This window comes from Ambystoma mexicanum, chromosome 4p (genome assembly GCF_040938575.1).
Source record: "Ambystoma mexicanum isolate Mex_15411 chromosome 4p, UKY_AmexF1_1, whole genome shotgun sequence".
NCBI lineage: Eukaryota > Metazoa > Chordata > Amphibia > Caudata > Ambystomatidae > Ambystoma > Ambystoma mexicanum.
In genome coordinates, this window is record NC_090927.1 from 199,551,937 (window position 1) to 199,579,638 (window position 27,702).

Below are 27,702 nucleotides of genomic sequence, written 5' to 3' on the forward strand. Positions count from 1 at the left end.
CTTCACATGAGGCCGTTTCAGGAATGTCTCACTTCCCAGTAGCCACAGGCAACAGGGGATTGGGAAAATCTAGTGTTAGTGACAAGAAAGGTCATACAAAAGCCGCTTACTGTAGTTTCACCATGGCTATTTTAAATGTGGGCATTTTCACTGCGGCCATTGTGCTGATTTACAAAAAAGATCTATATGTGTTGTGGGTTTGCGGAAGGGTATTGATGGCTGGGTCAGGGGGTTGGGGTGCACTGGATGGAGGATTGGAAGGAACCCATATATATTTGTTTTTAAACTGGAAAAACGGCTGCAGTGATAATGCCCACGTTTAAAATCAGAGCAGTGAAAACACGTGAAACCTTCACATTTTCTTGAAATAGTGGAACGTGTTGGCTTTGCATGCAAGTGCTGGTAATGAGCGCATGTCTGCTATTGTGCTCCCAGAAAGGTTACGAGTGGTAATGCTGTGTGAAATTAAGGTTCAAGTCCATTGCTAGGTTCTGGCTGATGATCCATCTAGTTCCCAAAACATCTGACAGAGCGGGCCCAGCAGTTGCTGGAATGTTCTGGACTCCCAGGAATGATGATTGCAGTGATGCTTATGAATAGAAGTTCTCACTAACTTGTGCATGGAGTGCTCGCTTGCAAGTGGTAGGCAGAGGTCTGGAGCCACTGTATATCGTACTCCTGTGGTATCTGGTGTCCCAGTTTGTGACGAAGATAGTTTACCCCTACTGTTAATGAAAAGGTGCCTATTAATTATTTCCTTTAGACTGAGCTGGACTGATGTCTTATTTAGAATGGGCTAATTGGGCAACTGACCATGTTCTTTAAGGGGTAGCGACTAGTGCTGCAGGGCCATCCAGGCCGTAAACTCTGCCCATAATAAATTGTGGGGACACATTTAAATACCCACTGTTAGTTAATAGATAGTGGAGGAAAAAGGATTAGTGTGCGCGGGGGCTGAAAGGGCGAGCCAAGGTTTCCCCTTGATTAAGGAAGACTATTTTTCCACTAGTCAAAGTTAAACTGCTTTTTTTCAGAAAAAAATGGTTCATCAGGGTGCCGCTTACCATCTTCACTGTTTAACAATTAATCCTTCTGAAGATGTAGTGTTCATCAAAAGCCACCATATCGGGATGCATTATGGGTGCCTTTTTGATGCTTGCCAATAAAAGGAAAACTTAAAGTAACTACTTCCTGTGAAATTGCCCAACCAGGCACTTAAAGGTACAGCAGCCTCAAATTGTTAACAACGTACTTGGCGGCTGAACTCCACACACCTGGACGTTGTCGCGGGTCACGTACCAAAACCCTCAAAAGGTTGGATTTTAAGCTGGCCCATAAAAAGACTCGCAAGCAGTCCTTCCCCTGCCACACCCGAATATCTGAAACTTAATTCGGACGAGGCTTAAAATGCTCCCGCGGTTCTTCAGTTCTGCAAATAAATTAAAACGTGGGTCTTTCAACAATACATAAAAATCTGTCCCACCCTCCACCAATAAACACCAAACCCAATGCTGTCTGCCTCCCCTTATAAAGCTCTCCACTGCTCTTGATCTAGGTTTGCACTAGGAGCAATACAAAAAATAATACATTTGGCGCAGAACGCAACATGATTGTTCTTCTACAAAATGAGCAAGCAGTGCTTCAGGGGTCCCAGTGCCCCCTCATGCAGAGAGATGTGTGAAACCTGTCCCTGGGAGTAAGGGCAATGCCCTGTAGCCAAGATATTGTTAATCTGGTTTTTCCATTGCCAACTTGCACAGCAAACGAGAGGAGTATGGCCCATTACTCCCATGGGGGGGTTATTTGTTTCATTTTCAATTACATTACATCCCCATGATACTGTACCCGCTCACACGCAACAAAATGTACTTTTATTGTGATGTATGATTTTGCCAAGATAACTGTATTTCATAATATTTAACATCCAACTTTGTTTTCTCGGTTAGATACACACCCTGCAGCTATCGAGGAATGGAAGAGCGACTACCCCAGGGCAGCTTGTCACGACTGACCGATCACTCCAGACACAGCAGCACCCATAGACTCAACGACCAGTCGCGGCACAGCAGCATGCGGGATCTGAGCAACCCAGTGGGCAGCATCACCCATGGCGCCAGCATCACCCATGGCGCCAGCATGAACCGGGTCATTGAGGAGGATGGTGCCAGTGCTTGAGCTCTTCTTGCGCAGCATTGGTCCTCTACTGCACAAGCAGAGGGAGAGTGCTCAGTATTATCCCACCACTGATCTGACCCTTGGCACTCTCCCAAGCTTCTGCAAGATGGCGTTGGCCTTTGTGCTTTGCCAAATCAGGAATTGTCGCCAGCACTGGATTCAAGATTTAAGCAATCTTGAGAAATGTACCAATATTTCCGTCCGCGGAATACCTTTTGGGTATTTGTCTGGTACTGTCAGCTATTTCCTATTCCCTTCATATTGGAGTGAAACATTCACATGGAAAACCAAAATGTTTTTGGTTATTTATACACTGGTGTTAATTGAGCAAAGAATGCAGGTCTAAGATCTCCGAGTCAGAACAAAGCTTTCCAAGCGTTGACCTTGTTTGATGTGAGCAGTCTCCGATGAATGAACAGTGAGAGTGCGTTACATGTTCTAACTAAGAGCCAGGGAGGGGCAGGAGAGAAAATGTACTCTGTGCATCACTTTCTAAAGAGGTACTTTGAAGACGTCCTTCCTGTTAATCGGCCTTTGGCTAAGCATTCAGCTACAAACTGCACTGAGGTTTTGCCGCTTGTCCAGGGTTTTCTCTTGCTATGTCCCATATCTGCACACTGTAGACAATAATTTGGATTTCTTTTGGTGAGTAAGATTTCTCTCCAACTGGTAGTTACTTGGTTTTTCACGTTACCCATTATTGTACTGTAGCCCACAGGGCACAGCTTAGTTTAAGTAACTCTCTGTTCAGCTAAGCCAGGCTTCATGGGTTATAAACATGTCAGATCTTCCGGATAACCCTCATAAATATTCATTAGCAAAATTTTCATACAATGATTCTAAATGTATGCACATTTCTTCTCATGAATATTAATGAGGGGTATCCTGAAAACCTGTCAGGACTCTGGCCCTCAAGGCCTGGAATAGGACAGCCCTGACCTAAGTCATGAACCTGTCTGTCCCATCTCAGCCTTGGGGTCGCCACCATTAGTGTGTCTTATGCTCCTGCTGTAGGTCTGGTTCCTGAAATGTGAAGCACTCGCCTTTTGTTCCCCTCAAAGTAGCACTTCTAGATTCATGCATTTAGATAAATGCAAAGATTTAACACACAACTCTTGGCCTCATGTTGCATCTGGACGTGAAATGTGTTTGCCCCATGCCACCTACACTCAGTTCTTCCTATTTGAAACACACGGTTTGCTAGAATAAGTGCACAGCTGAGCCCCTGGCATACCTTGATTCATAGTGTGAACAAAGGCTTTTGGCCCCCCTTGGAGTATCTGCTACATTTAGAGGCTGGTCCTTCACCAGCTTGGCTGGCAGTACCGATTCCCTGTCTTGCAGCCAACCCTCCACTTTCTATAAAGCAAGCAGCAAAAACAGCCATTCGGTTGAAATGTTGTGAGATGATGCTGGTGGCAGAGGTAGCAGTGCTACCTGCACACCCAGCTCGGAGATAGTGGTAGCCCTCATGTTCAGGTCTCGAGAACCCTGAGGGGTTCCCCATGCTTGGCTGGGAAATTTCGGAGGGTATGTGAAATGGTCAGAAGGCGAGCTGCCCATGCCAGGCCTTTCCCACCACGCTACCCTCTTCAGCCTCACTGGGCATGCCTGCCGGCCTGTCTAGTGGTGCACCGAATCTCCCCTGTGGGTTCCTGCCTTTAGACTGCTCTTTGAACCACTTTTTAAATGACGTGGCTTTTCTGCCTTTAGGTGTACCAGTGAAGCAGGGTGTATGCCTCGGAGAAGGCCTGTTTCCTCAGGACCCTCTAGCGGGCTCTCTTCCATATTGAAATTTCAAGTGCCATACTAAGTTAATACTGAAAATGGAACGTTTGTATGGGTTCTGTAATCCTTTCAGTGGCACATTATTTGATAATTTAAAGTTTGTTTTCACAATGTACTGCTAATGTGACAAATTTCTTTAAGTTATAACATTTGATATTTGTATACTGTTCTCTTGTCCTTCTAACTAAGACAAACTTTACTCGAAGTAGTGTGTTTTGTGGTCATGTGTGTGTATGGTCAGTCAGCTGTTCAGCACCGGAGTGACCTTTCGCGGACCTATGCACTTTCTAAAAGTGTGCCCATACCACGAGACAACTATGGACTTGGGTACAGCATCCATTGTGTGCACATGCCAAATCAGCTTATTGGGGGCTAGCGAACCCCATTAGATGCCACTGGTAGGTTTAGTGTTCAAGGGCCCGACATTGAGGAGATGGGCATCAGCACCTTGAGCAAAAACAAGGGTGGTGAACAATATGATCGAAAAGCCAGCTCGACCAGTTTGACAGATTTTGTAGCTAGAACACATGCATTATTTTGAGTTATATTCTCCTATCCATGAGGAAAGGATTCTTTCTGGTGTCCCCTTACATGGGAGTACATTAGGCTGCTTGTCCCATGCACTCACTCGTATAAGAAAGGGCTACATGGCAAGCAGTAGAGTGGATCCCGGAGAGCTGATGTATGAGTCACCTGTCACACATGTTCTAAATCCAGCAATATTACTCTTCTCTCGCTTGACATGTCTATGTTGCTCACGCGAAGGTTTATTTTCTCAATGACACGTAGGCATGCCCGTCTCTTATTTTTCTTACCCTCATGGGGACACTTATTTCGAGGGTGCATCTTAATCTACTGGAAATGCATTGTTTCAACGATTATTTTTCAATCATAATGAGGGTGACCTGCTAATGTTGCGTCTAGACAGGGATGTTCAAGCAGTTTGCTTTTGGTCTTGGGCACAGCTGATCCAGCTTTACATGACTCCCGTTGCTGCGGCTTCACACGGCTCCCATTGTTGGTGGCAGTTGATCTGAAAGTGTGAACGGAAAAGGTGGTGCTGAATCTCCTCTTGGGTTCAGCTAAAGAGTGCGTGGGGCCAACAGGAGATGTTTTTGCAAGTCTACGAATGTCATGCAAATTAAATATTTGGGCATGTAAGCTATTCCAGTTTGAAAAGGATTCCACGCGTGGCACTGAAAGATAAACCTTTGCAATAGGCTAATGTGATGCTGCAAGAAGCAAGGGGCGGGTAGAGCTTGGGCAACAATATGTAAACGTGACTGATCCTTTAAAAAAAATACTTTAAGGGTTTCAGGTGCTTTACAAGGTGATTGACAGTTTTCCATTTTTGACTGGGAGCTCCGGAGGATGGAGGTTCTGACTGAGAGGTTCCAAAATAAGGCAATTCCAGATGTCGGTGTGGGAAGTCTCTAGCAGGTGTAATGCACTGGCCGTAAAAGCATGCTGTTGGCCCCATTGGAAGGGAGGTTGTGTTCCAGAATGTCTTCTACTTGATACAGTATAAACCCTTGCATTAGCCATGCACCAGATAATAGTCCCCATTTGGTGGTGCCTTTTTTCCTTTGTTTTATAGTGTAAAAAAATAGCATCTGCTACCCTATGGCAGTGGTCTTCAAACAGTTGGGGTGGCCTTTTAGAGGACCCAGCGAGATGACCACTGTAGCACAAGGCCCTTTTAAGAATGATGGCGAATACTGGTTTCATAAGACAATGATAGTGGTTTACCATCTGTAAAGATGCCAGCTGTTTACTCGAAGGGAGAAGCTTGATATAAAATGTGTCGATTTTCGAGCTGTTCTTTTTCATGGCAATACAAGGGAGGTTTCAGCGGGGTTGCCATATAAGCCCTAAATGCTGCAAATGTGACCCCATTGTTATGGAAGAAGGGTAGCAAAATGCCACTGTACCTAGTGCAGTAAAAACGCGTGGACTGTCCCAGAGCCAGCTGTTTTCTGTAAATGCATATGCATTGAGACAAAATACATGGGACTCCTAATGCAACCAGGAATCTTAAACCTCTTGCAACCTCTGTTTTCAGTCTGCTGTTCAGTCTCCTTATTGCATGCCTGGGCACCACGACCTCCCACGTGGAAGTCCGAAACATGGGCTATGTACTTCAAAGGTTTGGCACAAGGTGACGTCGGGAGGTGCAGACATGCTTCATATAACGAACGAACAGAGTCAGCGAATCACTGTGCCAAGTTCTCTAATGAACCTTACAGAACCCACTGGACCTTGGCAAACTTGATGGTTGTAGAGATAGGCTTGGCCTTGTTACCGCCTTTTGCCTGGCCACCACTCAAGCGGTACTGTAACGGATTGATTTTTATTTCATCTTAACCCCTTCTTGCGGCATGTAGAGTCAATATCTGGATTTGATGGAAACAAATTAAAACACATAGATAATGCTAAATTATGAAAGAATGGACTCTGCTTGCCTGAGCTCCAGTAGTATATAATTATCTTTAATTCTAATGGCAGCTAGTCATGAAGCTTGTTTCACATTGCCCTCCAAATGCCTTGGTGCCAGCCTCCGTATTTCCGATTTTTCCTACTTTTAGGGAAAGTAGCATAAATAAGAGGTGCTATTTAACACATAAAGTGTTACCAATATATGTCCATGGACATGCTTCACTATTTCGTTATGCAATAGGAGAGTTTAATTACGAGACATGTAGACTGACCCTATACTTTATATTACTATACAATGTGCTTCATTATGTGATTACATTAGGTTCCGGTAGGAGAAAAATATGTTGACAACCATCAATTATGTCCATTAGCCCCTCGATTAAAAACGTCCCGTTCACGGCTAATTGAATTTAATGTTGAACATGTTTTGTGTCTTTCCATAAAATATATGAAGATCTTGTTTAATCATTTTTCAGTAATTGCAACATCTATCTTGTCCTCGGGACTTTTTGTTGTCCAAAATGGGTACGGGCCACTAGTAAGATCTAGGCGCTCTCATTATCCGCAGGGAAGAATACAGGTTTTCCATTGCCTCATATGGTCAGTCATGCATGCACCACCAGTCTCTAAGATGAATGATTGAGCTAGCTGTAAAACGAGAGTAAAGCCCTGTGATAGGTTATTGAATGTTGTGACTTAATGCAGCTGGCAGGACTTGGACATGCACTACTGTTCCTGCGCACATCTGTCTCTGAATAAAAAAAACTGCACTGGCTACCGGTTAGGTAGCGTATTGGGTTTAAGTACCATTGCCTAGTTCATCATGCTCTTTCTGGTACAGGTACTTCCCTTTATGAGCCAAAGATTGCCACTTTGTTCCCTCTAGACATCTTGGTGCAGCCTCACTTTGATCTCTGGCATTGCTGACAGGCCGCTTTAGTTACCTTTGTGGACAAGCAGGCTCTGTTCAAGCAGCCACTCTGTGGAGTACTCTGAGTCACTTTATACTTTCTTCTGACATAAACTGAAGACAGACATGTCTCTTCACACAGTGAATCTAACGTCGTACTGTAGTAGACCAATATAACACATTTTATGACGGGCCTCCGCACCAGGAAACCACCTCAGTGTCAGCAATTTGCTTTCTAAGCTAATATGAACCAAACATTAATATTGATTATAATCATACATTCCAAACATCTGCAGAACATCCCAGTTTTTCTCACTTAGTGGTACCACTTCTTTGGGGCTGCAGGGAACTTGTAATTTATTTTGTAATAGACTATTTCATTTTCTTGACCCTTTACCTACATAGATTTAGTTCATGAATACTGCAGAGAGTATAGGCGGGGACATAACCTGTTCCTAGCAGGCAACTGAATAGACTCAATCTTTTGAACAAACCACTGTGAGTACCCCAAGGCATTATCCACGTTTGTTTAATATATATTAGTTAAGGGTCTCTCATAGCATACATCTTTCAGGTGTTTATATTCAGGGAAACGCTTCAAAGATTTCGCTCCTTTTCATGTGATCCGTAGATATTACAACCTTTGTACCAACACTTACTCTTTATCAAGCCGCTGTTCTGTCTTGGCAATGAAATATTTATGCCAACACTGAGCCTTGCTTAACGAGAAATGTAGCATGATTTACAATTCAGGTTTTACTGCAAAACACGCTATTTGGGAGCTACACACAATGTGCCCTTTTCGCCTTATTAAGTGATTAACGAATGCTGTATCATGCACCTCTGCGGTTTACTTTACCATTGTCCAGTACTGGTGGTATACGATTCTGTGTCTGAAAGTTGGCTAGTAACCTTTATCCTTTCCAGTGTTCTAAGTGCCCCCAGTGATGGGGAGCGCGGCGGAAGGGCGGAGAAGGAGGCGGACCGTCCCAGTCCCCATCTCCCAGTGTTAAGACATATATATCTGGATCTATGAGCAAATATCCTTCCCATAAGACTTGCCTTGGAGCTGGCCATCTTCTGAAGTTCACCCTTTCCAAGGCCCCTCTCTCTCTCTCTACTCTTCCCTAAGCTTTTTGGGCTTCCACCGATAACCAATCTGCTAGGTGCCCACCCGACCCCCGGGGACACACCCACCTCTCCTCCCTGCATTTTCCCGTCCCCTCGAACTGTACCTCCCTTTCTCAGTCGGTCCTGTTTCCCATCTGCCGTCTCTGCATTCGGCTCGGAGAAAGCGGGTTGCACTATTGTGCGTCGTCGTCTTTTTCCTGCACTCCCCCAAGCTATCTGCAGACCGCAATGAATATATTTCAATGTTCTGGGAGAGTTGACGACCTCAAGCTAAAGACTCATGGGTTTCATTAACCACTGCATATGAGTGTTTTTTTTGTATCCCAATTAGTTTGGTAGTTGGGGTGAAAAGGCATAGAAACGTGTCTGACCCACAATGTTGCAGACCGTATCAAATTCTGTTAAACTAAGTCACCAGTGTAGTTCATATATCATAGGAGAGGCTATTATCGAAGGCCTATGTGAAAACATTGTCTACGAGTTCCGCCAGGGCATTCGAGCCTTACTGATCACTACTAAAATGCTGCTTGACTATAGGAAGAAAATTGCTACTCAGGAGGGGAATAGACCAGAAAAAGCCAAGAACAACCAACGGTGATTCGCATGCTCAAAATAACTGGCAGCGCAACTGTGCTGTGGTCATTATCTGTTAGTGCATAGATGGATTATAGAGAAGACAAAATCTGTCGCCCCCACAATACAGCCTTTCCAATCCAATGCCCCCACTTGCACCAAGAGCCAGTGAGTTGGGAAGGACTGCTCTAAACCGTTCTGTTTTTAATAGGTCACATCCTTACATGTTTAGGCATATTAGCTTTTTAATCGCATTCTTGGTCATCTGTTTTTAACAATGGGGGGAGAGGGCAACGGGGATTTACAGTGTTGTGAAAATGTATGTAGCAGTCAACTCGGTTAGCATGACCTTGGTCCTAGAATTAGCCGTCGTCATTCTTTTTTTTTACTTGCACTCATCTCGTATAGAACATGTTTGTTTACAGTAGACCAATGTCAGTTTTGTAAGATAACTGTAAAATAATTCATTTTTTTAGCACTTTAACTGTGAGTGTATAAACGTTGTAAAACGTGGTAGCTGTAAATTTGCATTTTAGACACTGGATTTGTTTTTGTTTTTTTAAAAAAATAAAATGAATGTGAAATAATTTATCCTTTTGCCTTCTGTACATATGTGAATAATAAAAGTCTTTACACCTTGTTATACCTTGACATGTTTTGTTTGAGAGACTCCAAGGGTCCTATTCTTGAATTGCTTTCCTTCACCTGGTAACTGCAGGCAGGCCCAAGTGTGCGTTGCTCTTTGTCACAGAGCAAACATGGCATTGACTCCAAGTGAGCATCAAACAGTATTGACCTCCGCGTTGTTTACCTTCTGAGAGAATGCCAAAACCAACATCGAAGGGCAACTATCCTTTGATGTGAATTGAAAAACATGTCCATATATTCGCTGCATAAAGAAAGATTTTTTTAATACATAGAATAAAATGGCGCTTTTCCAAGAAAATCAAATGGTTGCTGGACCAGAGCATTGCAGGATTTCAGTATTGTATAATATACGGGCACTGTACTTGACCACTGACAGGATTAAGTGTCCAAAATTAAAAGGTTCTATGTGAAAACCTTTTGGGGGGTGGGGAGAATGAGCTTTCTCTGTTACATCTAGATTGAATCTCTGTATAGTTTTTGTAATTGATGCATTGCCTTTTTAATTTCGTCTTTGCCTGTTTTTAAGCATTCCTTTTGGATTTAATTTTTCGTTTCTCTACTTTTTAATTTCACTCCCCGTCTTTGAGTGCTTTTTTATGTGAGTGGGATTTTGATGCCCCTTTTTTATTTCGTTTTGTGTTCGAGCACGGAAACTCGTCCTCCCCTGGACCCTCCCCCGTCCCGCTCCTCCCCCCGCCTACCCCCCTCCCGTTCCTCCCCCCCCCCCCCCCCCCCCCAGCCACCCGTTTCAGAATTGACTTTAGATTTAGTGTTAAGATGTTTTGGGTGAGAAATGTTTCAAGCCAATCAAAGAAAAAACATTAACTGGTAAGCATTTTGACCTCGGGATGTCACGGAGTACTTACTGGTCTGCTTTATGAAAGTAGATGTGGACCAGAGGTGATTGACACACCTGTACGGAGGTTAACATTTCACTCTAAATAGCTGATAAACCTGTTCGAAATAAACCCCGAATAATAGCAGTAGCTTTTGGGTTTGGGGTACATCTGCAATCCTGGGTGCTGCAAGGAAATGAAAAGCTCGGCGTCTAACAGGCACAGGGGGTTGGGTGGGGGGCCGGTTGGGGGTAGAGTAAAGCACAGGGGGTTGGGTGGGGGGCCGGTTGGGGGTAGAGTAAAACCAATAGGAGGAGCAGCAACACATGAATCTGTACAAGTATGCATGGGGTTTGTCGGCAGAATGCAACCCACGCATAATAGTTGGACAGTGGTCCGGCATCTTGCAAAGCCAGAGTTCATACAAAGCAGCTTTAATGTTGCTTGGGCCAATAGCGAGGACGGTACATCTGGGAAACCGACCCTTCCATCTTGTTTTTGGCCTTTGCAATGAAAAATGTGATAGATGGCTGAAAACAATACCTGAATAAAAGGGCCAGAGTTCTCATCAGGCTAATTCCTCAATGTCCTCCTCATTGATCAGGTTATACGCAGCAGCTGATGGTTTCATGGCGATGGTACTGGTGGGTGAAGCAGATGGTGCTGGAGCGGGAGGGGCGCGTTTGCATCACTCCAAGTACTCCAGTGCAAGGCATGCATCGTGAAATAACAGAAGGGGGCTTCCTGGATGCGCAAGACCAACCATACTGGATCCTCCTCGTCAGAGGTCGCACAGTTCGTTTCCTACATGTCACCACATGCATGCATCCAATTTGTATCCTGTGTGTAGGAAGGAGTTCAGTGACTTAACTTTGGTTCGTTCCTGAGGACACATTGTGAATGAAGGACCATCTTACTTGGTTTCCTTTGAGAAGCTTGAATTTCAGTAGAGAGGCATGTTGCACATATCTAGGAAGGACATGTCCGTGGTGTTGCAGTGCTTGGGATCTACTGGGGAGTTTACTGGCATGGACATGTTGTCTTTTCTTGCATCTACCTAATGGCCTACATACAAACAGTACTCTTGAAAAGGAAGGGGTATTGTCGGGGGTCTCTGAGGAAGACATCTTAGGCTTCGGACATTGTATTCCATTAAAGGAGAACTACAGCGGAGGCTTGTCATTGGGTGTGCATGCCTTTCACAAGATCCATTAATGAATAGTTTTCCATTAATTATGGAGCACTATGAGGAATCACTGCCAGGATATAAGTACATGAGGGCATACATGGCACCACAACACCAAATCCACCTATTCACTGAGGCCAGCCAAAGATCATGGCTGCCTTAAATAGCGGTGTTATCCTTGAAGCACCTTTTTAAGTAGCTTGGCCAATCTCCAGGCTTAACATTGCAAGAGGTGCTGGTAAATTCAGGTTGCAACACACACAATGCAAAACAGTTCCAGATCATCCTTGTGGGGCCTCACTGTGAAGCATGTTGGCATTTCGTTATCCTCCTAGTTGGCCTGACCTGCCCCTGAATACTCAATAGACTGTGCTGCCACCAACATTTAGTTCTGCTTTCACTTGCCACTGGTTCTTCCAACTCTCAGGCACCCCTCTGACGTAGTTTTCCTCTGGACTGTACTTTCCTCTTCCATCTTTCTTTCTCTGCTCCCCTTTTGTGGTCGTTCCTACTCCAGCTCCCTTTCTCTTTTGTCTCTCTCTATTCTCTCCTTCTGTATCTCGCCTTTTGAGTTTTTTTCTCATCTTTTCTTTCTCCACGTACATTCCTCTTCTTTCTCTCATATCCTCCTCGAGAGGTTCTCCTTAATCCCCCTCTCTCTGTCTGTCTCTCTCTCTCTCTCTCCCCTTCACTTTCTCTTTCTCGTTCCTCATCGTCCATGTATTCTCCCGCCTCTCCCCTGTCTCGATCTCTTTCCTCCTTCAGAAATTCTCTTTACTCTTCTTGTCGCTCCCTTTCCCCTCCTCCTCCGTTAGGTATTCTCCTTCCTCATCTTTCTCTCTTGCTCAGCTCCATCCTTACCCTCCTCTGCGGTCCTTGCTGCTCTCAACTCACACAAACGCACACTAATCTGCCGCTGCCACCAACCAACTCTTAAGTCCCACATCCTCTCTCGTTCCCGGATCACTTTTTTTTACTCCTCTTCGGGACAGTTATGATGTAAATTGGTGAAATGGGACACCACCCTGAAGATGATCCTGCTTTCATATTTGCTGAGCTCTGATTGAGCTGCCATTCTTTAAGGTGTGCTGCTTGTAAGCCGAGTGGGGCAGCACCTCTGTGACTCTGCGTGCCGAGGGCATAACAGCACAGCCTGCAATTGTGCAATCAGACTACCCCATCTTGATGGGCGCTTGACTCCAACATGGCGCTGCCAGTGTGAGTTTGCGTGCAGCCTTGCTCTTGTCCTTCCCTTGCTGCAATGACCTGTTTGCATGTGCTACTCTTTCTGTGGTGTGGTTGGTGGGCGGCATGTTCCTCATCACACATCGCCAGGATTTGCTTTCGAGCTCTACCCGCAAGCTACTCGGAGTCTTATGGACTCATATCCAGATTTAAGGTCTGCCTGGGTATTCTGCAGATCCGGTAAGGGAAAGGGTGGAGGTACTAGGGGAATCTGCCATGCGCTCCTCCAGGGCCAGCATAGCAGTGCGTGCAGTGGTCCTCGGCCCCCTGATTGTCCCAATTTCATCTTCTAGCCTGCCTTGACTGACTGTCCCAATGATTGACTACACATGAAGTGGGATCAATTCAGGCTTTCTAATGAAAGGCAAGGAACACCATAAAGCAGAAAAGGTAAAGTGTAATAAAGACACTGGCACTCGCATATTGTTTTGTATAGTGTTTGTTGCCTACTTTATTTGATGATATAAGAATAAAGGCGAAGTTTGTTTTGCTGTAATGAAGGCATCGTACAAGGTCTAATGCACATGTATATTTATACTTGGGATGTCTTTGACCACCCAATAAATTGGAGCGTGTGGAGGAACTACATATTCATGAAATCCATCTCCAGTGGAACTGAGGTGGGGTTGGTGAGGGAAGATGCAAAAGACAGTCCGGAGGCCATGCCTGATGCCCTAATCCTGCTCGTGGTAAAAAAGGGAAACGCCATTTCGTTAACGTAAGGAGTGCCCATACAGACATGAAAAGGAAGGTGACGAGAGCACAACAACCTGAGATTCAGCAAATGTCAAATGGATCTCCTACAGATGCCCCCACCTAAGAGACATGTGTAATTGAGAACATATTAATCATTAGAAGAACTTAAATATGCATGTTTTGATATACGATATACCTTTGGACTATCATGTCACATAGGCACACTCGTCAAGCCTACCCACCATTATTTTCTCAACGCAATCCAACACCAAAATATAATGTAAATAACCCTACATTGAAAACCACTCCGTAGCCTAAAGCAGCAAAGGGAATCCCAACACCTCAATATCAATTTAGCAAACCTCCTAAGAACACAACCCATTAACAACTTCTCAGCAGACACCCTCCCTCTCCATGTAGAGACCAGCCATGCCAACAGGGGCAGCTAGACCAAAGCAAAGAGACCCCAACAATGCACCATTTGATTCAGCCAGCAAGCACCTCCCAATGGTCAGGGTGTCAAGCCAGGGCAGTTACTGGGGGTCTCCTGTTTTTTTCAGATAGGCACCCCTAGAGTTAGGATCACTCTCCACCTGCATGGCGGACCCGCGCAATGCTGATTTACTGCTGGTCCTGCATGCACCAACACTTAAGCACTGCACCTTGTCTTTTCACTCCACTCACCAGACCACCCCACCCCCCCACCTTCCGGTCCTGCTTGAACGCCTGGGGACGCTGGCAGTGGAGGTGGCCAACTCTGTATATCCCAATTAAATATTGCATTTTTATCTTTGACATCCAAGTGTCCCTAACAAAGGGAATTGGTCTACATTTGTGCTCTAGTTTCGCGTCTAAGCATAGATCAGACCAGGGCAGAAATCGAGGGGGGCTCATTTGGGGGCGTGGGTTATGGGATGTGCGTGGCCTAAAGTACACAAACTATAGTAAGGTACACAAACAAATATATAAATGTAACTATTTATATATTTATGTGCTTACCTTACTATGGTTTGTGTACTTTTCAAGACCTCTTTTATCAACATCGAAATATGTGACATATTTCTATGTTGATAAAAGATGGCTTGAAAAGTACACAAACCATAGTAAGGCACGCATATAAATATATACATGCTTACATTTATATGTTTGTTTTTGCGTGCCTTACTACGGTTTGTGTACTTCAAGATGGCTTGAAAAGTACTCCAACCATAGTCAGATAGGCACACAAACAAATACATTTTATATATTTGTGTGCATACCTTATGGTTTGCATATAAAACATTTCTATGTTGATAAAAGTTGGCTTGAAAAGTACACAATTCAATTCATCTTTAATAAAACATTGCCGACGGACAAGGTCCGAGGCGTCTTTGTCCATCGGCAAAGCTTTATAAAAGATGGCTTGAATTGTGTATTTTTCAAGCCATCTTGTATAAACCTCGAAATATGTCGAGTAGTCCCCAGGTTTGCTGAGGGTTAAAGATGCCTCAGCGACCTGGGGGAGGTGGTGGGGGAAACAAAGGGACAGTAACTAACTTCCTCTGGTGACCCCTCACTTGAATTTACAGTGACTGACCGAAGTGCTGGCACTGCTGTCAGCTTGCCTGACTTAATGGCAGTCGCATCTCCCGTTGTGGCTGTGGGTGCGGTGGGATAATGTGTCCCGCCAATTTTGTGGTGGGACTGGGGGGGGGTGCCGGCAGGGCACCGGCCCACTTAAATCACTGCCTAAGACCCCCAATAACCTCCCTTACTCACCACACAACCATTAGAACACAAACAACTAGAGAAAAGTCTCTCCCCTGTCCTAAACTCTGCAAAGTTCCACAGCTCTAGAATCAACTCGCCAACCCCACCAACCTGAAACATCTGTCTCCCGCCTGGAAACCAAACATGTCTGGTATGCAACTCAATGCCCACCTAGAAAATACAACCGCACAGACACCAGTTGCTCATGGTTCAGCACGCACCAACATCTACGCACAGCTCCTTTTGTGTTTTCTAACTCCACCCTTAACCAAAACCCAGCCCATTTCCCAATTTCTCTTAAAGAACCTTCCAGTGTGCGGAATTAATTCATTCCTAGTTAAGTCATTGGACCTGGTCCTTTGTGCTTCCCCCCCCCCCCCCCCGGCTCCTGGAAAAACGATATTTTCCGGACAGACCGCATACATGACATATTTTACATCGATGTGGAGGTAGGATTAGGACCCCAGCATTTTCAAACTGTATTTACTTGCATGTAGTGTTGTACAGTGTGGGGGGTGTTACGACATTTTACATGGCGGGTTTGCAAAAAACAGATTAGATGATGAAATGCCATGGTACTGCTGCAGCGTCTTCAGACGTGCTGACGATCAAATCAAGCCCCTTTTCTCCTGCCTTGGCCTCATGCGTGTCCACAAACGCCATGTGTGTATCCATGATAGAGCACCACGGCCCCATGCCAACTCCCTAGACCCAATGTCTATGCGAACTTTGCAGAAAATCATACGCTTGAATTCCACACTAGCCATGCTGGCCCTTGGTGACACACCCGAGGACACCCCGCTTTTGCCGACTCCCAAACATGACAATCTCTCCCCACCACCCCTCATGTTCCATACCTGGGACACCCTCTCATAACCAGCAGGTTAGGCTATGCAGCAAAGAGTAATTGGACAAATGAGGTACCAACTTTTCATGTGCATTAACTGCATATCTAATGTACTTGGGCACGTATGGGAAAATGCCTATATGTGACGTTGCTCCTAAGCGTGGCTTTTGACTTGTCTCGATGCTATTCCAGCATCTTGTCGGTTCGCTTTAACTTTTCTTTAACCAACAAAAGTAGTACAACAATGCATTGTACCATTGCTGGGCTTTTTATATTGCTCTACTAAAATTCCACGAGTTAATAAATTACATTAAAGCAGGGTCAGGTCCGGTGCACAATTACAATACAATGTTTTACGAAGTAGAATAACAGACGCAAACAAAAACCCACCCCGCCCCCAAACCTTTCTCATGAATGTAACCAAAGATTTATGCAATGGGCTTTCAGCCAGGCAGTGGCTGCTGGTGATTTTTTTTTTTTCTTTTTTTTAATTGGAGGGGTTTAAATATTTCCCATAAATATGCCAGAGCAACTGAGCGTCGCAAGGGAGCCCGAGCCAACCAAGGGGAAGGGAGGAGAGGAAGTTATGGGGGTTGAGGTGTTCGTTGGGGTTCCTCCCCAAAACATTTTTAATATTGGGTCTAAACGGTGCGTTGTACAGCACACTTTCTCTGAAAAACTGGGTAAAAAGCTAGTTTGTAATTGGTTTTGTAGGGTAACTCCAATCCAAAAATGGAATTGCTGCAAGTCACCAACAGTGCACAGGAGCATTCCCCAACATATATTCATGATGCCTTCGACCATAATATATGCCAGTATAAGAATTGGTGTAGTCGCACTGTGTGAGACTACACAAGACTTATTTGCTTGGTATTAGGTAACCCACCTTTTGGTATAGGTCTGTACTACACAAGTTGGTAGTGTGACTGAGCAGCCAGGCACATCTCAAGAGGGGTAAATGTGAGCTGTACAAATGAAATCCGTCAATACAAGTAACCAAGTAATACTTACACTCAAGGTTTCAGTTATAAATATTTATTTATTTAACATCAGTTTTAGCAAAGCATTCCTTAAAAAGGCAATTGTTTGTAACAGTCAAGCAAACTTTGGAATTACTTTTCAAAATCAATAAAGCTGGTGAATACTCTTTGGCGATGCGAGTACCTTTTCTCCTCCACCCTGAAGTGACTTAGATATTAATGCAATACTATCCTTGTTATTCAACACCAGTATACATTTTAGTCTCTGAGAAGAAGGGTTAAGGAAAAATAGAAAGGTTAGAACATTTATTTATAATGTGAGGACAATTTGGATCAGCCAATGATCCTCCAATGAAATATCTAGGTAAGCATTTCCCAGCAGAAAGTGTTCAACAAATTTCAACCAATGAGGGACACGCAATGCCAAAGTCAATGGATTCAGAAAGGTGCCTTTTAGGGAGCCAGGACAGCCAAAGTAATTTGGGCAAAGTCAATAGTTCTGATGTACTTCTTGGACGAAAAGTATTTCACAAAAGTCAGATAGTTCAGAAATTCACAGTAGGAACACAAGCTGTTAAGGGAGTTGAAATTAAGCAAGTGCAAATCTTAAGTGAGACAGCATGATTTAAGGCAAGAAGGCAAGTACCCCCAAGCCAAAACAGTACCTCTGGTTAAAAGAAAAGTAGTCCAGCTGGATGTCGTTTTGCTACAGCCATGCAGATTGTGTTTCCTGAGCCTCAGTCATGGGGACAAGAGGGAGCACGTCTGAAGGGCTCCTGCGGCAGTACTTGGGAAGGACTTCAGCCGCTACAGGCACTTTGCGGTTTCAGCGGCACTTTGCGGTTTCAGCGGCACTTTGCGGTTTCAGCGCCTTCGTAAACAGCACTGATGCAGAATTAATATCTCTAGTTTGACTTTACTTGCTCCCTCGGTACTGGACTCTGGTGAGGGGACTCTGGATTGGGATTTCCTGCTTCGGGACGGTCCTTAGGAGGCTCCTGGAGCTTTTGGATGGATTTGTTCCGCAGCAGACGTTGCACTTGGTTATGGAAACTCGACCCCTGGCATTGGGCTTCTGCAGTAACAGAGAGGCACAGAAAGTCAGGGATTGCACCAAAGTGGAGCTTGTCTCGGGGTTAGTTGGTCACACTAACCCAAGGTGAGAAGTTGTTCCGTCCAGAGCTTCTCTGTCGATGTGAAAAAACAGGGCTTCACTGGGCAATTAAAGGTCCAGGAGGTTGCACAGGCTTCTCTTCACAGTTTCTTCATCAGATGTTTCTTCCAGTGGTCCACTCTGCCTCTAGTCCCAAAACCCTTGCCTTTCAGCAAATTTCACATTCATGCACAGTCTAGGCTGTCAATCACACAGCAGGGTGGCTGTCCTTTCGGGACAGTCAGCCGGCCAATCGGGGCTAGTTTTGTTCAGGCACTCCTAGCGACAAAGGACAGGGGAGTTTCGGGAACCTCCCTTACTTCCTGCCCTTCCAGACACACTGGAGCCAGGGGTGGGCTTCAGGGCTGAAGGCTGCCAAAGGCAAAACACACAAAGGGCTCAAACCTGTTTCACCGCACAGAGTAAAAGCCAAAAAAGACCTCCCAAACAGAAAATGGTGAAAAAAGGAGACGGGGGCCATTTTACTAAATGGACACCCATGGGTTCTGTACTGCAGCTGAGGGTTCTGCCTGTGGTAGAAAAGCACAATGGTAGTAAAAATGTAACCACTGCCCCAACCATTTAAACTAGTGAGGGTAACAGAAAATGTTACATGAGAAAGTAGGATAAGATGTTGTGTGCTGGATTTACAAAGAGAAAAGGTAAGTAAGATCAATTTCACCTTAATATTCTTGGAAACAGTAGTTCAGCCAAGAAAGGGTATTTAAACCTTAAGGGAATTCCAAATGACTTCTCAGTGACCCTGCACTGAAGGTACAGTGTGTCACTATACAAAAAGCAGATGCCTATGGAGTTTGCCAGATGCCAAAAACAGTGAAAACATGAAATCCAAATCGGGGGGGAAAAAAGTCCCATTCACTCAAGAGTTCAAATCAAAACGTCCTAAGTGCAGTAAAAGAGCTGGATATCTCTAAGTTTGAAGGGAATTGGCACAGAAATTAAAATTCTCCCTAACACTTGTTACTCCCCCCCACCAGATTAGGGGACAGAAGGATTTTATCCAATCCTGGATGAATCTCTTATTCCAGTCAGTCATACTTTCTGGAGAGACCAGCCGCATGTTGGTGATTTACACCCTGACCTAGGTTCTATAGTGAAATCAAACCCTTGGAGGCTGATTGACCATCTCAACAATGTAGGATTTTCCCCCTTCATCTGCATTAACCATCTCAAGGCTTGGTCGTCACTCTGAATAATGAAAGTAGAACCATACAAGTATGTCCTAAACTTCTTCAGTGTGAACACAATGACAAAACATTTACGTTCTGTAGTTGCCCACCTTGTCTCTCGGCCCTTCAGCTTTCTGCTGATGAAGCAGATGGGGTGTTTCCTGCTTTTCTCATCCAGTTGACTCAAGACTGTACCTATCCCTGTATTGGAAGCATTTGTCTGTACAATGAAGGATTGCTTATAATCGGAAGCTCTCAAAACTGGAGCTTTGCAAAGGGCTTCTTTCAGTCCTTCAAAGGCCTAATTGCACTCCTCATTCCACCTGACCTTCTTGGGGAATTTGGGTGAGGAGATAATATTTAAGGGAGAAGCTAGGATCCCATAGTTCTCTATGAAATTCCTGTAGTACCAAGTGAGACCTGGGAAGGCTCTCACCTGGGTCTGAGTAGTAGGGATGGCTCAGTCTTGTACACCTTGTACTTTGCTAGGCAATGTCCCAATTCCACCTCCTCCTACCTCATGCCCAGGGTAGACCACTTTACGCTGACCAATTTGACCTTTACTAGCCTTTATGGCCAGATGGGCCTGTCCCAGAGCCTGAAAAACATATCCTCGGTGGCGAAGATGTTCTTCCCAAGTGGGGCTGAACACTGCAGTGTCATCCAAGTATGCCATGCAGAAGTCCTCTAACCCATTCAGAACTTGATTCACCATCCTTTGGAATGTTGCAGGTGCATTCTTAAGTCCAAAAGGCATAACCTTAAACTGGTATAAGCCTCCTGGCGTGGAGAATGCAGTTATCTCCTTGGCATGGTCTGTCCGTGCTATTTGCAAATACCTGGAGGTCAAGTCAAATGTGCCAATTAACTTGGCTGAACCAAGTTTGTCCACCAGCTCATCTGTCCTTGTTAAAGGATGGGCATCAGTCGTGGTGACTGCATTAATAGCCCTATAGTCCACGCAGAATCTCAACTCTTCTTGACCTCCTCCTTTATATGAGATCTGACATTCTGTAGCCCCTGCTTTTAACAGGGAGACTGTCACCGGTGAGAATATCATGCTGGCCCCAAGGGGCAAGCCTGGTATCAGAGAAAAACAGGGAGGCAAACTAATTTAACAGAGCCTTGCACTCCTCCTGTTGCTGCAGAGTCAAATCTGACAAGAGTTTCACTCCTTCCAGTCTCTCATCTGAAGGTTTTCCCCTGAGGGGCTCACTCTCCTCCTCCTCCTCTTGATCAGAGGCTAAAAGCAAAGCTCCTAGTGCTGGTCTGGAAACATAAGCCCTCCGACGTTTAGTGTGATAGACCCTAGGGGCTTCCTTAGGGCTGCCCAAGTCCACTAAGTAATTGACCTTTCCAAGCTTGCCTACAACCTTGACGGGTCTAATCCACTTTTCCTGTAAGGCCCTCTGCCTTGTATGAACCATAACCAATACTAACTGGTCTGGAGTGAACCCCACCATTTTGGCCTTCTGGCCGTGCCAATGCTTGACCAGAGCCTGAGAAGCTTTCAGGTTTTCTGAAACCTTTGTCATCAGGTCCATAGTCAGTAACTCTCACGGGGTGTAGGGAAGGAGTATTCCCCAACCCTTCCTTAATCAGGGCCAAAGGGCCTCTGACTGATTGACCATAGAGAAGCTCAAAGGGGCTAAAACCAACCCCAGCTTGAAGGACTTCTCTATGAGCAAAGAGAAGGCATGGCAGTAGAAGGTCCCACGTTCTTCTAAGGGCTTCCTCTAAAGCACCTATCACTATCTTCATTGTACGGTTAAACCTCTCCACCAACCCATTGGTTTGGGGATGGTAGGCTGTTGAGAACTTGTATGTCACTCCACAGTTCTTCCACATGGTTTGCATGCAGTGGGACATAAAGTTTGATCCCCTGTCAGAGATAACTTCCTTACGAAAACCCACCCTGGTAAAGAAAATACCAAGGAGGGCCTTAGCCACTGTCTGAGCAGTAACAGCTCTCGTAGGTATTGCCTGAAGGTACCTGGTAGCATGGTCTACCACAACCAATATAAATCGGTTGCATGTGGAAGTTGGAGGTTCTAGGGGACCAACATTGTCAATCCCCACCCTCTCAAAAGGGACTCCCATCGCAGGGAGGGCACTAAAGGTGCCACATTCTTGGACCCACTCTTACCAGATGTCTGGCAAGTGTGGATGCTCCTACAGAACCCATCTACAACTGCACCCATCTTCGGCCAGTAGAAGTACAGAGATAGCCTCTCTTTGGTCCTCTTGAAACTCTAGTGACCAGCCAGAGCGATCTCATGTGCCAACTGTAGGAACTTCTCACCTCCTGAGGCACTACCAATCTCCTGTAGTTCCCTAGGGTAGACTCAGTAGGTTCACTGTAGAGGTGGCCATCCTCCCAGTAAAGCCTATGCTTTCCTGGCTCTTGCCCTTGCAGATGGGAAGCTGTCTGCTAACGCAGACCTTCTAGAGAGGGACACTATTTGCCCTCTGCTGAAGTCTGCCCCAGAGGGTCCACTTTCTGCAAGTAAAGTCTGCAGCTCAGGACGTTCTCTAGGATCCAGATCTCCAATGCAGGGAAGGTGTTCCTCCAGCTCTGTCACCAGTAGCCGTTTCCACTGAACTTGGTTGGTCCTCCCACTCAGCATCAGCTGGGGGAAGGGGTCACTGGTGTGACCTGAGACAGTGCTCTAAGGGATGTCCTGATTTTGTGAACAGGTTTTGGTTTCAGAGCTTTCTTCTTACCAGAAACCCTGGGTTTCTCCTTGTTCTCTTTTCTCCTCTTAGAAGTTGAAGGGTAGCCTTCCTGTTGACTGAGGGTATTGGATTTCTCCTTAACCTCAAACTGAGAGTCTCTTAAGGTTGACTCTCTGGCCAATCTTGTTTGCTCCTGCTTCTTCTTGCTGGGGGTACTAGACACTATTCCAAGAGCCTTCAAGCCATTCCCCAACAGGACTCTCCCTGGCACTTTATTCTGTACACCAACAGGGATCCTAACAGTCATGTTATTGCACTGGATGAGAGCTAGCAGAATAGGAACCTTTGGATAGGGCCTCCAGTTTAGTGGAACCTTTGGGTGCCTTAGCTACATCCTCTGGTTTGAAGAAACTTTCATCAACCACTGTTATGCTTGCCCCAGTGTCTCTTATGGCAGGAGTCTCCTGGCCATCTACAAGAACACTGTCCTTATAATACCTTTTTGGTATTATCTGGAATGGTGTTATAAACATCCACATTCTGTTTTTCCCACAGACCCAGGGACACTAAAGATACACTGGCTTGAACTCCAATGAGGTCTTCAGCCAGTAGGTGAAAGTGTGCACTAGCCATTTGTGCTTCTGCCCCCGGGAAGAAGGCTAATGAGGCAGTGTGGGTCCCTGAAGGTTTACCCTTACATCTGGGATCCCCTTTCGCATGTTCTACAGACCCACATACAAAACATTTTCCAAATGTTCTTGAGAATGGGGGTTTCTGCTGACCTCCCTCTGGTTTGGCACCAGAGGGTTCACCAGACCTACCAGGTTTCCGAAGGGAGCTACCCTTATTTTTGTTTGTGGCCCTCTTTAGAATGGTTGGAATTAGAATCTTCTTTACCCTCTTTCTTGTGCTGCTTCCCCTCTTCCTTCTTGTGAGTAGCCACATAATCCTTATGAGTGGCCCTGTTGACTACCCATACGTCAGCAGCTTGTGCTAGTTTCTTAAGATCAATTTCCTTAGTCAGCTAAGTGCTGTCTCGGATCGGGAGAGCGGGCATCAAAAATAGTTCAAAGAAAAAAGGTTTCTCATTCCTTCAAAGGATTTCACTCAATCCTTAACCCAACCATCTAAGTTCTTCAAACATTCACAAACCCAGGTAGCCCAAGGGGTACCATCAGTCTTTTTGAGGGTCCTAAATCTCTTAAGGTACTGTGAAGGAGTCTTCCCAAATCTGGGTATTAATGCCAGCTTAACTAACTCCTAGTCCTTTTTGTCACTGGCACTGAAATCCATAATAGCATCACAACCATTCTGGGGGAGCCTAGACATGAGCCATGCAATCAAATTATTTCTTGTAGACTATAGGTGTATTCAAACTTACTCGGCCAATCCACACATCACGTTTAGGATCATACATACTTAACAGCTTCTTTAGGCAGGGAAGGCCTCTTGGGACTAGTAGTCCTAGAAGACCCTGAAAGGGAAGCAGAATGAAGGGACATCTTTTTCATTTCCATGTCATGCTGCATTTCTTTCTCTGAGTTTCTTCTCCTGATGTTTGCTTTCAGATTGTAGATATTCCTCTCCCTCCTCTGACTCTTTCCCTAAACTAGCATCCTCATCATTCTCTTCCATATCATTTTGGTTAGTAGGTGTTACAGGCCTACTTCTCATACTTTGGTGATTTAACAACCTTGTAATAAGTTCACTTTTTCTTCCTTTCAAAGGCAGATCCTTTGCTTTACATACATTTTTCAATTGATCTACAGCCAAGTTAGTAAGAGCTGACCCATAGTTATCCATACTAGACATTTGTTACAAGTTACTTATCTTTTTGGTGGAGCTTAGCCTTGTGGCTGGTTTAGTTGGGCACAAGTACAACAAATAGTCAATGTAACCACTCTACGCCAATCCCACCGCCTGTCACATCCATTTAAAGTAGTGAGGGTAACAGAAAAGGTTACATGAGAAAGTAGGATAAGGGGCTACTAAGTAACCTCCCAAGCACTTCAAGTAAGATGGTGTGTGCTGGACCTACAAAGAGAAAAGGTAAGATCAATTTCACCTTATTATTCTTGGGAAAGTAGCGCCCCAAGAAAAGGTATTTTAAACCTTAAGAGAAATCCCAAACGACTGAAGGTGCTGTGTGTCACTATACAAAAAGCGGATGCCTATGGAGTTTCAGACTCCCAAAACCGTGAAAACATAAAATCCAAATCAGGAAGAAACACATGAAAGTGGAAAAAGGTCCCACTCACTCAAGAGTTAAAATCAAAAAGTCCTAAGTCCAGCAAAAGCGCTGGGGTTTCTAAGGTTGAAGGAAATTAGCACAGAAATGAACATTCTCCCTAAGACACTGCTAGTATGAAAGCATTTTCACACTGACTGGGCCAGTACATTTACATGCTGGCTCACCAATATGTGGCAGAATTCCAATATAGGAGTATACTCATGTTTTATGGTATCACTACATAATATCCCCAACAAAAATATTGCCATAGATATGGTTGTTTGGTTCGCCATAGGTGATATTTTTGGGGGGATATTATGTGGGAGCAGGGGTTGCGGGGGTGTCCCCCGCACATAAAATTATGCGGGGTTTGCAGAGGTGTCCCCCGCAGGGTCCATGTGTGAATTTCTCTGCAAAAATATGGCGATAATTTAGCATCGCAATATTTTTGCGGCGAAATTAACACATCGACCCTGTTTTACATGTGTCATCCCTTCTGGTTTTTGCACAAAAAGGTCTTGGGAGCACCTCTACCGAGGATGAACACGGCCAAATAACCAGTTTTATGGGAAGGTGCTCACTCGGGAGGGTCTACAACCACGTTTTAGTTCACTGTACCGCTCACAAAGGAAAAATATCCCTTCGCATATCAGTCTTTGTCCAACCCAAAAGGGCAGTCCCGCACTGCAATGCTAGGCAATTCTCCTCTGAACAAGAGTACCAACAGCAACCCCAGACACGTGTTTCGACCTAGTCGCGCCACATCAGTGAGCTGAAGCTGTGCCTCTCTTTGTGACTTTGTAAAACTTGCAGTTTCACCCTAAGTAACCCAGGGTAATCCAGACATGGACCCCTTGCTCACTGTGTTTTAGACACTCTCCTTGTGTTTTCTTGAGGTAAGCCAGTGCCTGATGACCTACTGAAAATATTTGCCAGTATTTGTGTGTGCAAAATTCACTGAGCGCTCTGTGCGTGGTGTAGTCTCCTGCCCAGTCCTGCTTCCTGATCCAGCCCTTGTTCTCTACCCGAACCCGCGCCCTCTCCTGATTGGGTAATCAATGCTCTTTATGCATCCTCCCAGAGCAGCCCCTCTTCCCGTGCAGCCCCAGTGGCTAAGGGCCACAAGGCAAAGGGCGGCTCCTACAGAGGCGGCTTCAGACTGTGTCTGCAGGTGTCAGCAGGGGAAGCAGCCACCCACTAACATAAACCAAGCTTAAACTACCCCCTACATACCTCAGTGACATATATAACCAAATGGGTGCTCTGTGCCCCGTCACCTGGCTCACTCACCGCACTGAGCTCAAGGAAAAGGACCAGCAGTGCTCCCACCAGAGTTCCCAGGTGCAATGTCAAACTCTAGGCCATTCCCCTAGCAACAGCCAACACTTCCCTGCTGTGACCGCAATCAACAAGGTGGTTGCAAAGGCATCATTCCACCTGCAAACCAGCATTAGCGGGCCAGCTGCAGTGCCCAGACGCGCCAAACGAGGAACAGACTGCCGTCAACCAGCATCAATGGATAAGGTTGGCACAATTTCACTGATACTAATAACCACTTTAGCACATTCCCCCCACAATACACCACCACCGAGAAAGAAGTACACCAACCACTCGCATACATCACACTCACTAGGAAATTCATTATGAACACAAAATGTTTTGAAAACCTATCGTATTGTGAAACCTATGCCTCTCTGCCACTATACAGGGTTCTCAAATCTAGGTGTTCCCCATCCCCATATTTTCCTATTATATTGTGAAACCTATTATTGTATTGTGAAACCTCTCCAACTATATAGGGTTCTCAAATCTAGGCGTGTCCCCCCATATTTGCCTATTATGTTGTGAAACCTATTAGTGTATTGTGAAACCTCTCCCACTATACAGGGTTCTCAAATATACGTGTGTTCTCCCGTACCCAAATTGTATTGTGAAACCTAGGCCTTTCTCCCACTATACAGAATTCTCAAATCTAGATGTGCTCTCCCATATCTGCCTATTGCATTGTGAAACCTATTGTATTGCTAAACCCAGGTCTCTCTCCCACAACACAGAATTACCACATCTAGGTGTGTTCTCCCGCACCCAAACTGTATTGTGAAACCTAGGCCTTCTCACATTATACAGGACTCCCAAATCTAGGTGTGTTCTCCCACACCCAAACTGTATTGGGAAACCTAGGCCTCTTCCACTATACAGGAACAGCAAATCTGAGTGTGACTCACCCATATCGACCTATTGTACAATAGGCCTTCTCCCACTAGACAGGAATACCAAGCTAGGTTTTCCTCTGATACCTGCCTATTGTATTGTGAGACCTAGCAGCTGTCCCAGTAGACAGGCACCTCAAATCTAGGTGTGTTCCCCAGTGCATGCCATTTGCCTGGCCCCATGACCTCGCCACTTTCTGGGAACACCCAGCTAGCCACATAAGGCAATTGCTTAGAGCCTCACTCTGCCCTAGTCAAACGCAAGCCCACAGTCTAATTTCAGGATCTAGTTAGTCCAATGGGTGCGCCCCCCATTAAAAAAACCCTTATTAACTAGACTATGCCCTGCGTATACACTTGGCCGTCGGAAGATAGAAGTCCGGAACAATAAATAAATCACTACCCGGTCAACCACCGTTGAAATCCTACAGGTGGGCTGCAGCTCCTGTAACCAAAGTCTGAACTATCGCTCCACCAAATATGCTAAAATGCCCCGTCAAAGAGCAGGACGCCGCCAAATAGAAATGGAAAATAGAACAAACCAACTGGATACGTACCAGGCTCGAGCAGAAACAGTCAGAAATACAGAACACAGCCCAGAAAATGAAACCAATATCCCAAGAAGAAATAAATCCCTATATCTAACACTGTATCGCGCAGCCACCTCACCGCCTCGACAGCTCATCAATGCCAATACGTCCAGGCATGCCGAGAGCCGACCGGAACCGGCAGGAAGAGAAGAGATGACGCAAGAAGGGGTAGGAATGAAACCAACGCCCTCACCCCTTACATCACAAAAATACAAGAGCACCGGAGCAACCACAGCAAAGAATAGAGGATGAAGAAGCAGAAGAATTTATCATCAACCCGACAATCAACCTAACAGATCGTTTCTGCGAGGAAGCAGAATACATGGAGCACCAACCATATTGTGACCTTAACAAAGGAGAAAAACCGAACAACTGCAAGGCAACGAAAGGATTAAAAAACAATTCTAACCGTGTCAAAAAGATCCACTGCAACCTCATCAACAGCAGATCAAT

The 27,702-nt window shown here is 45.2% G+C and overlaps 1 protein-coding gene across 1 annotated transcript in view; it reads left to right on the forward strand.

Moving 5' to 3' along the window:
* The window catches only part of FZD3 (frizzled class receptor 3), a 330,881-nt gene extending 321,223 nt beyond the window's left edge, over positions 1–9,658 (forward strand). The window contains exon 7 of the mRNA XM_069605695.1: positions 1,947–9,658. Coding sequence (XP_069461796.1) covers positions 1,947–2,175 — 229 coding nt within the window. The 3' untranslated portion in view covers positions 2,176–9,658. The remainder of the gene's footprint in view (positions 1–1,946) is intronic.
* The last annotated feature ends 18,044 nt before the right edge of the window (positions 9,659–27,702 follow it).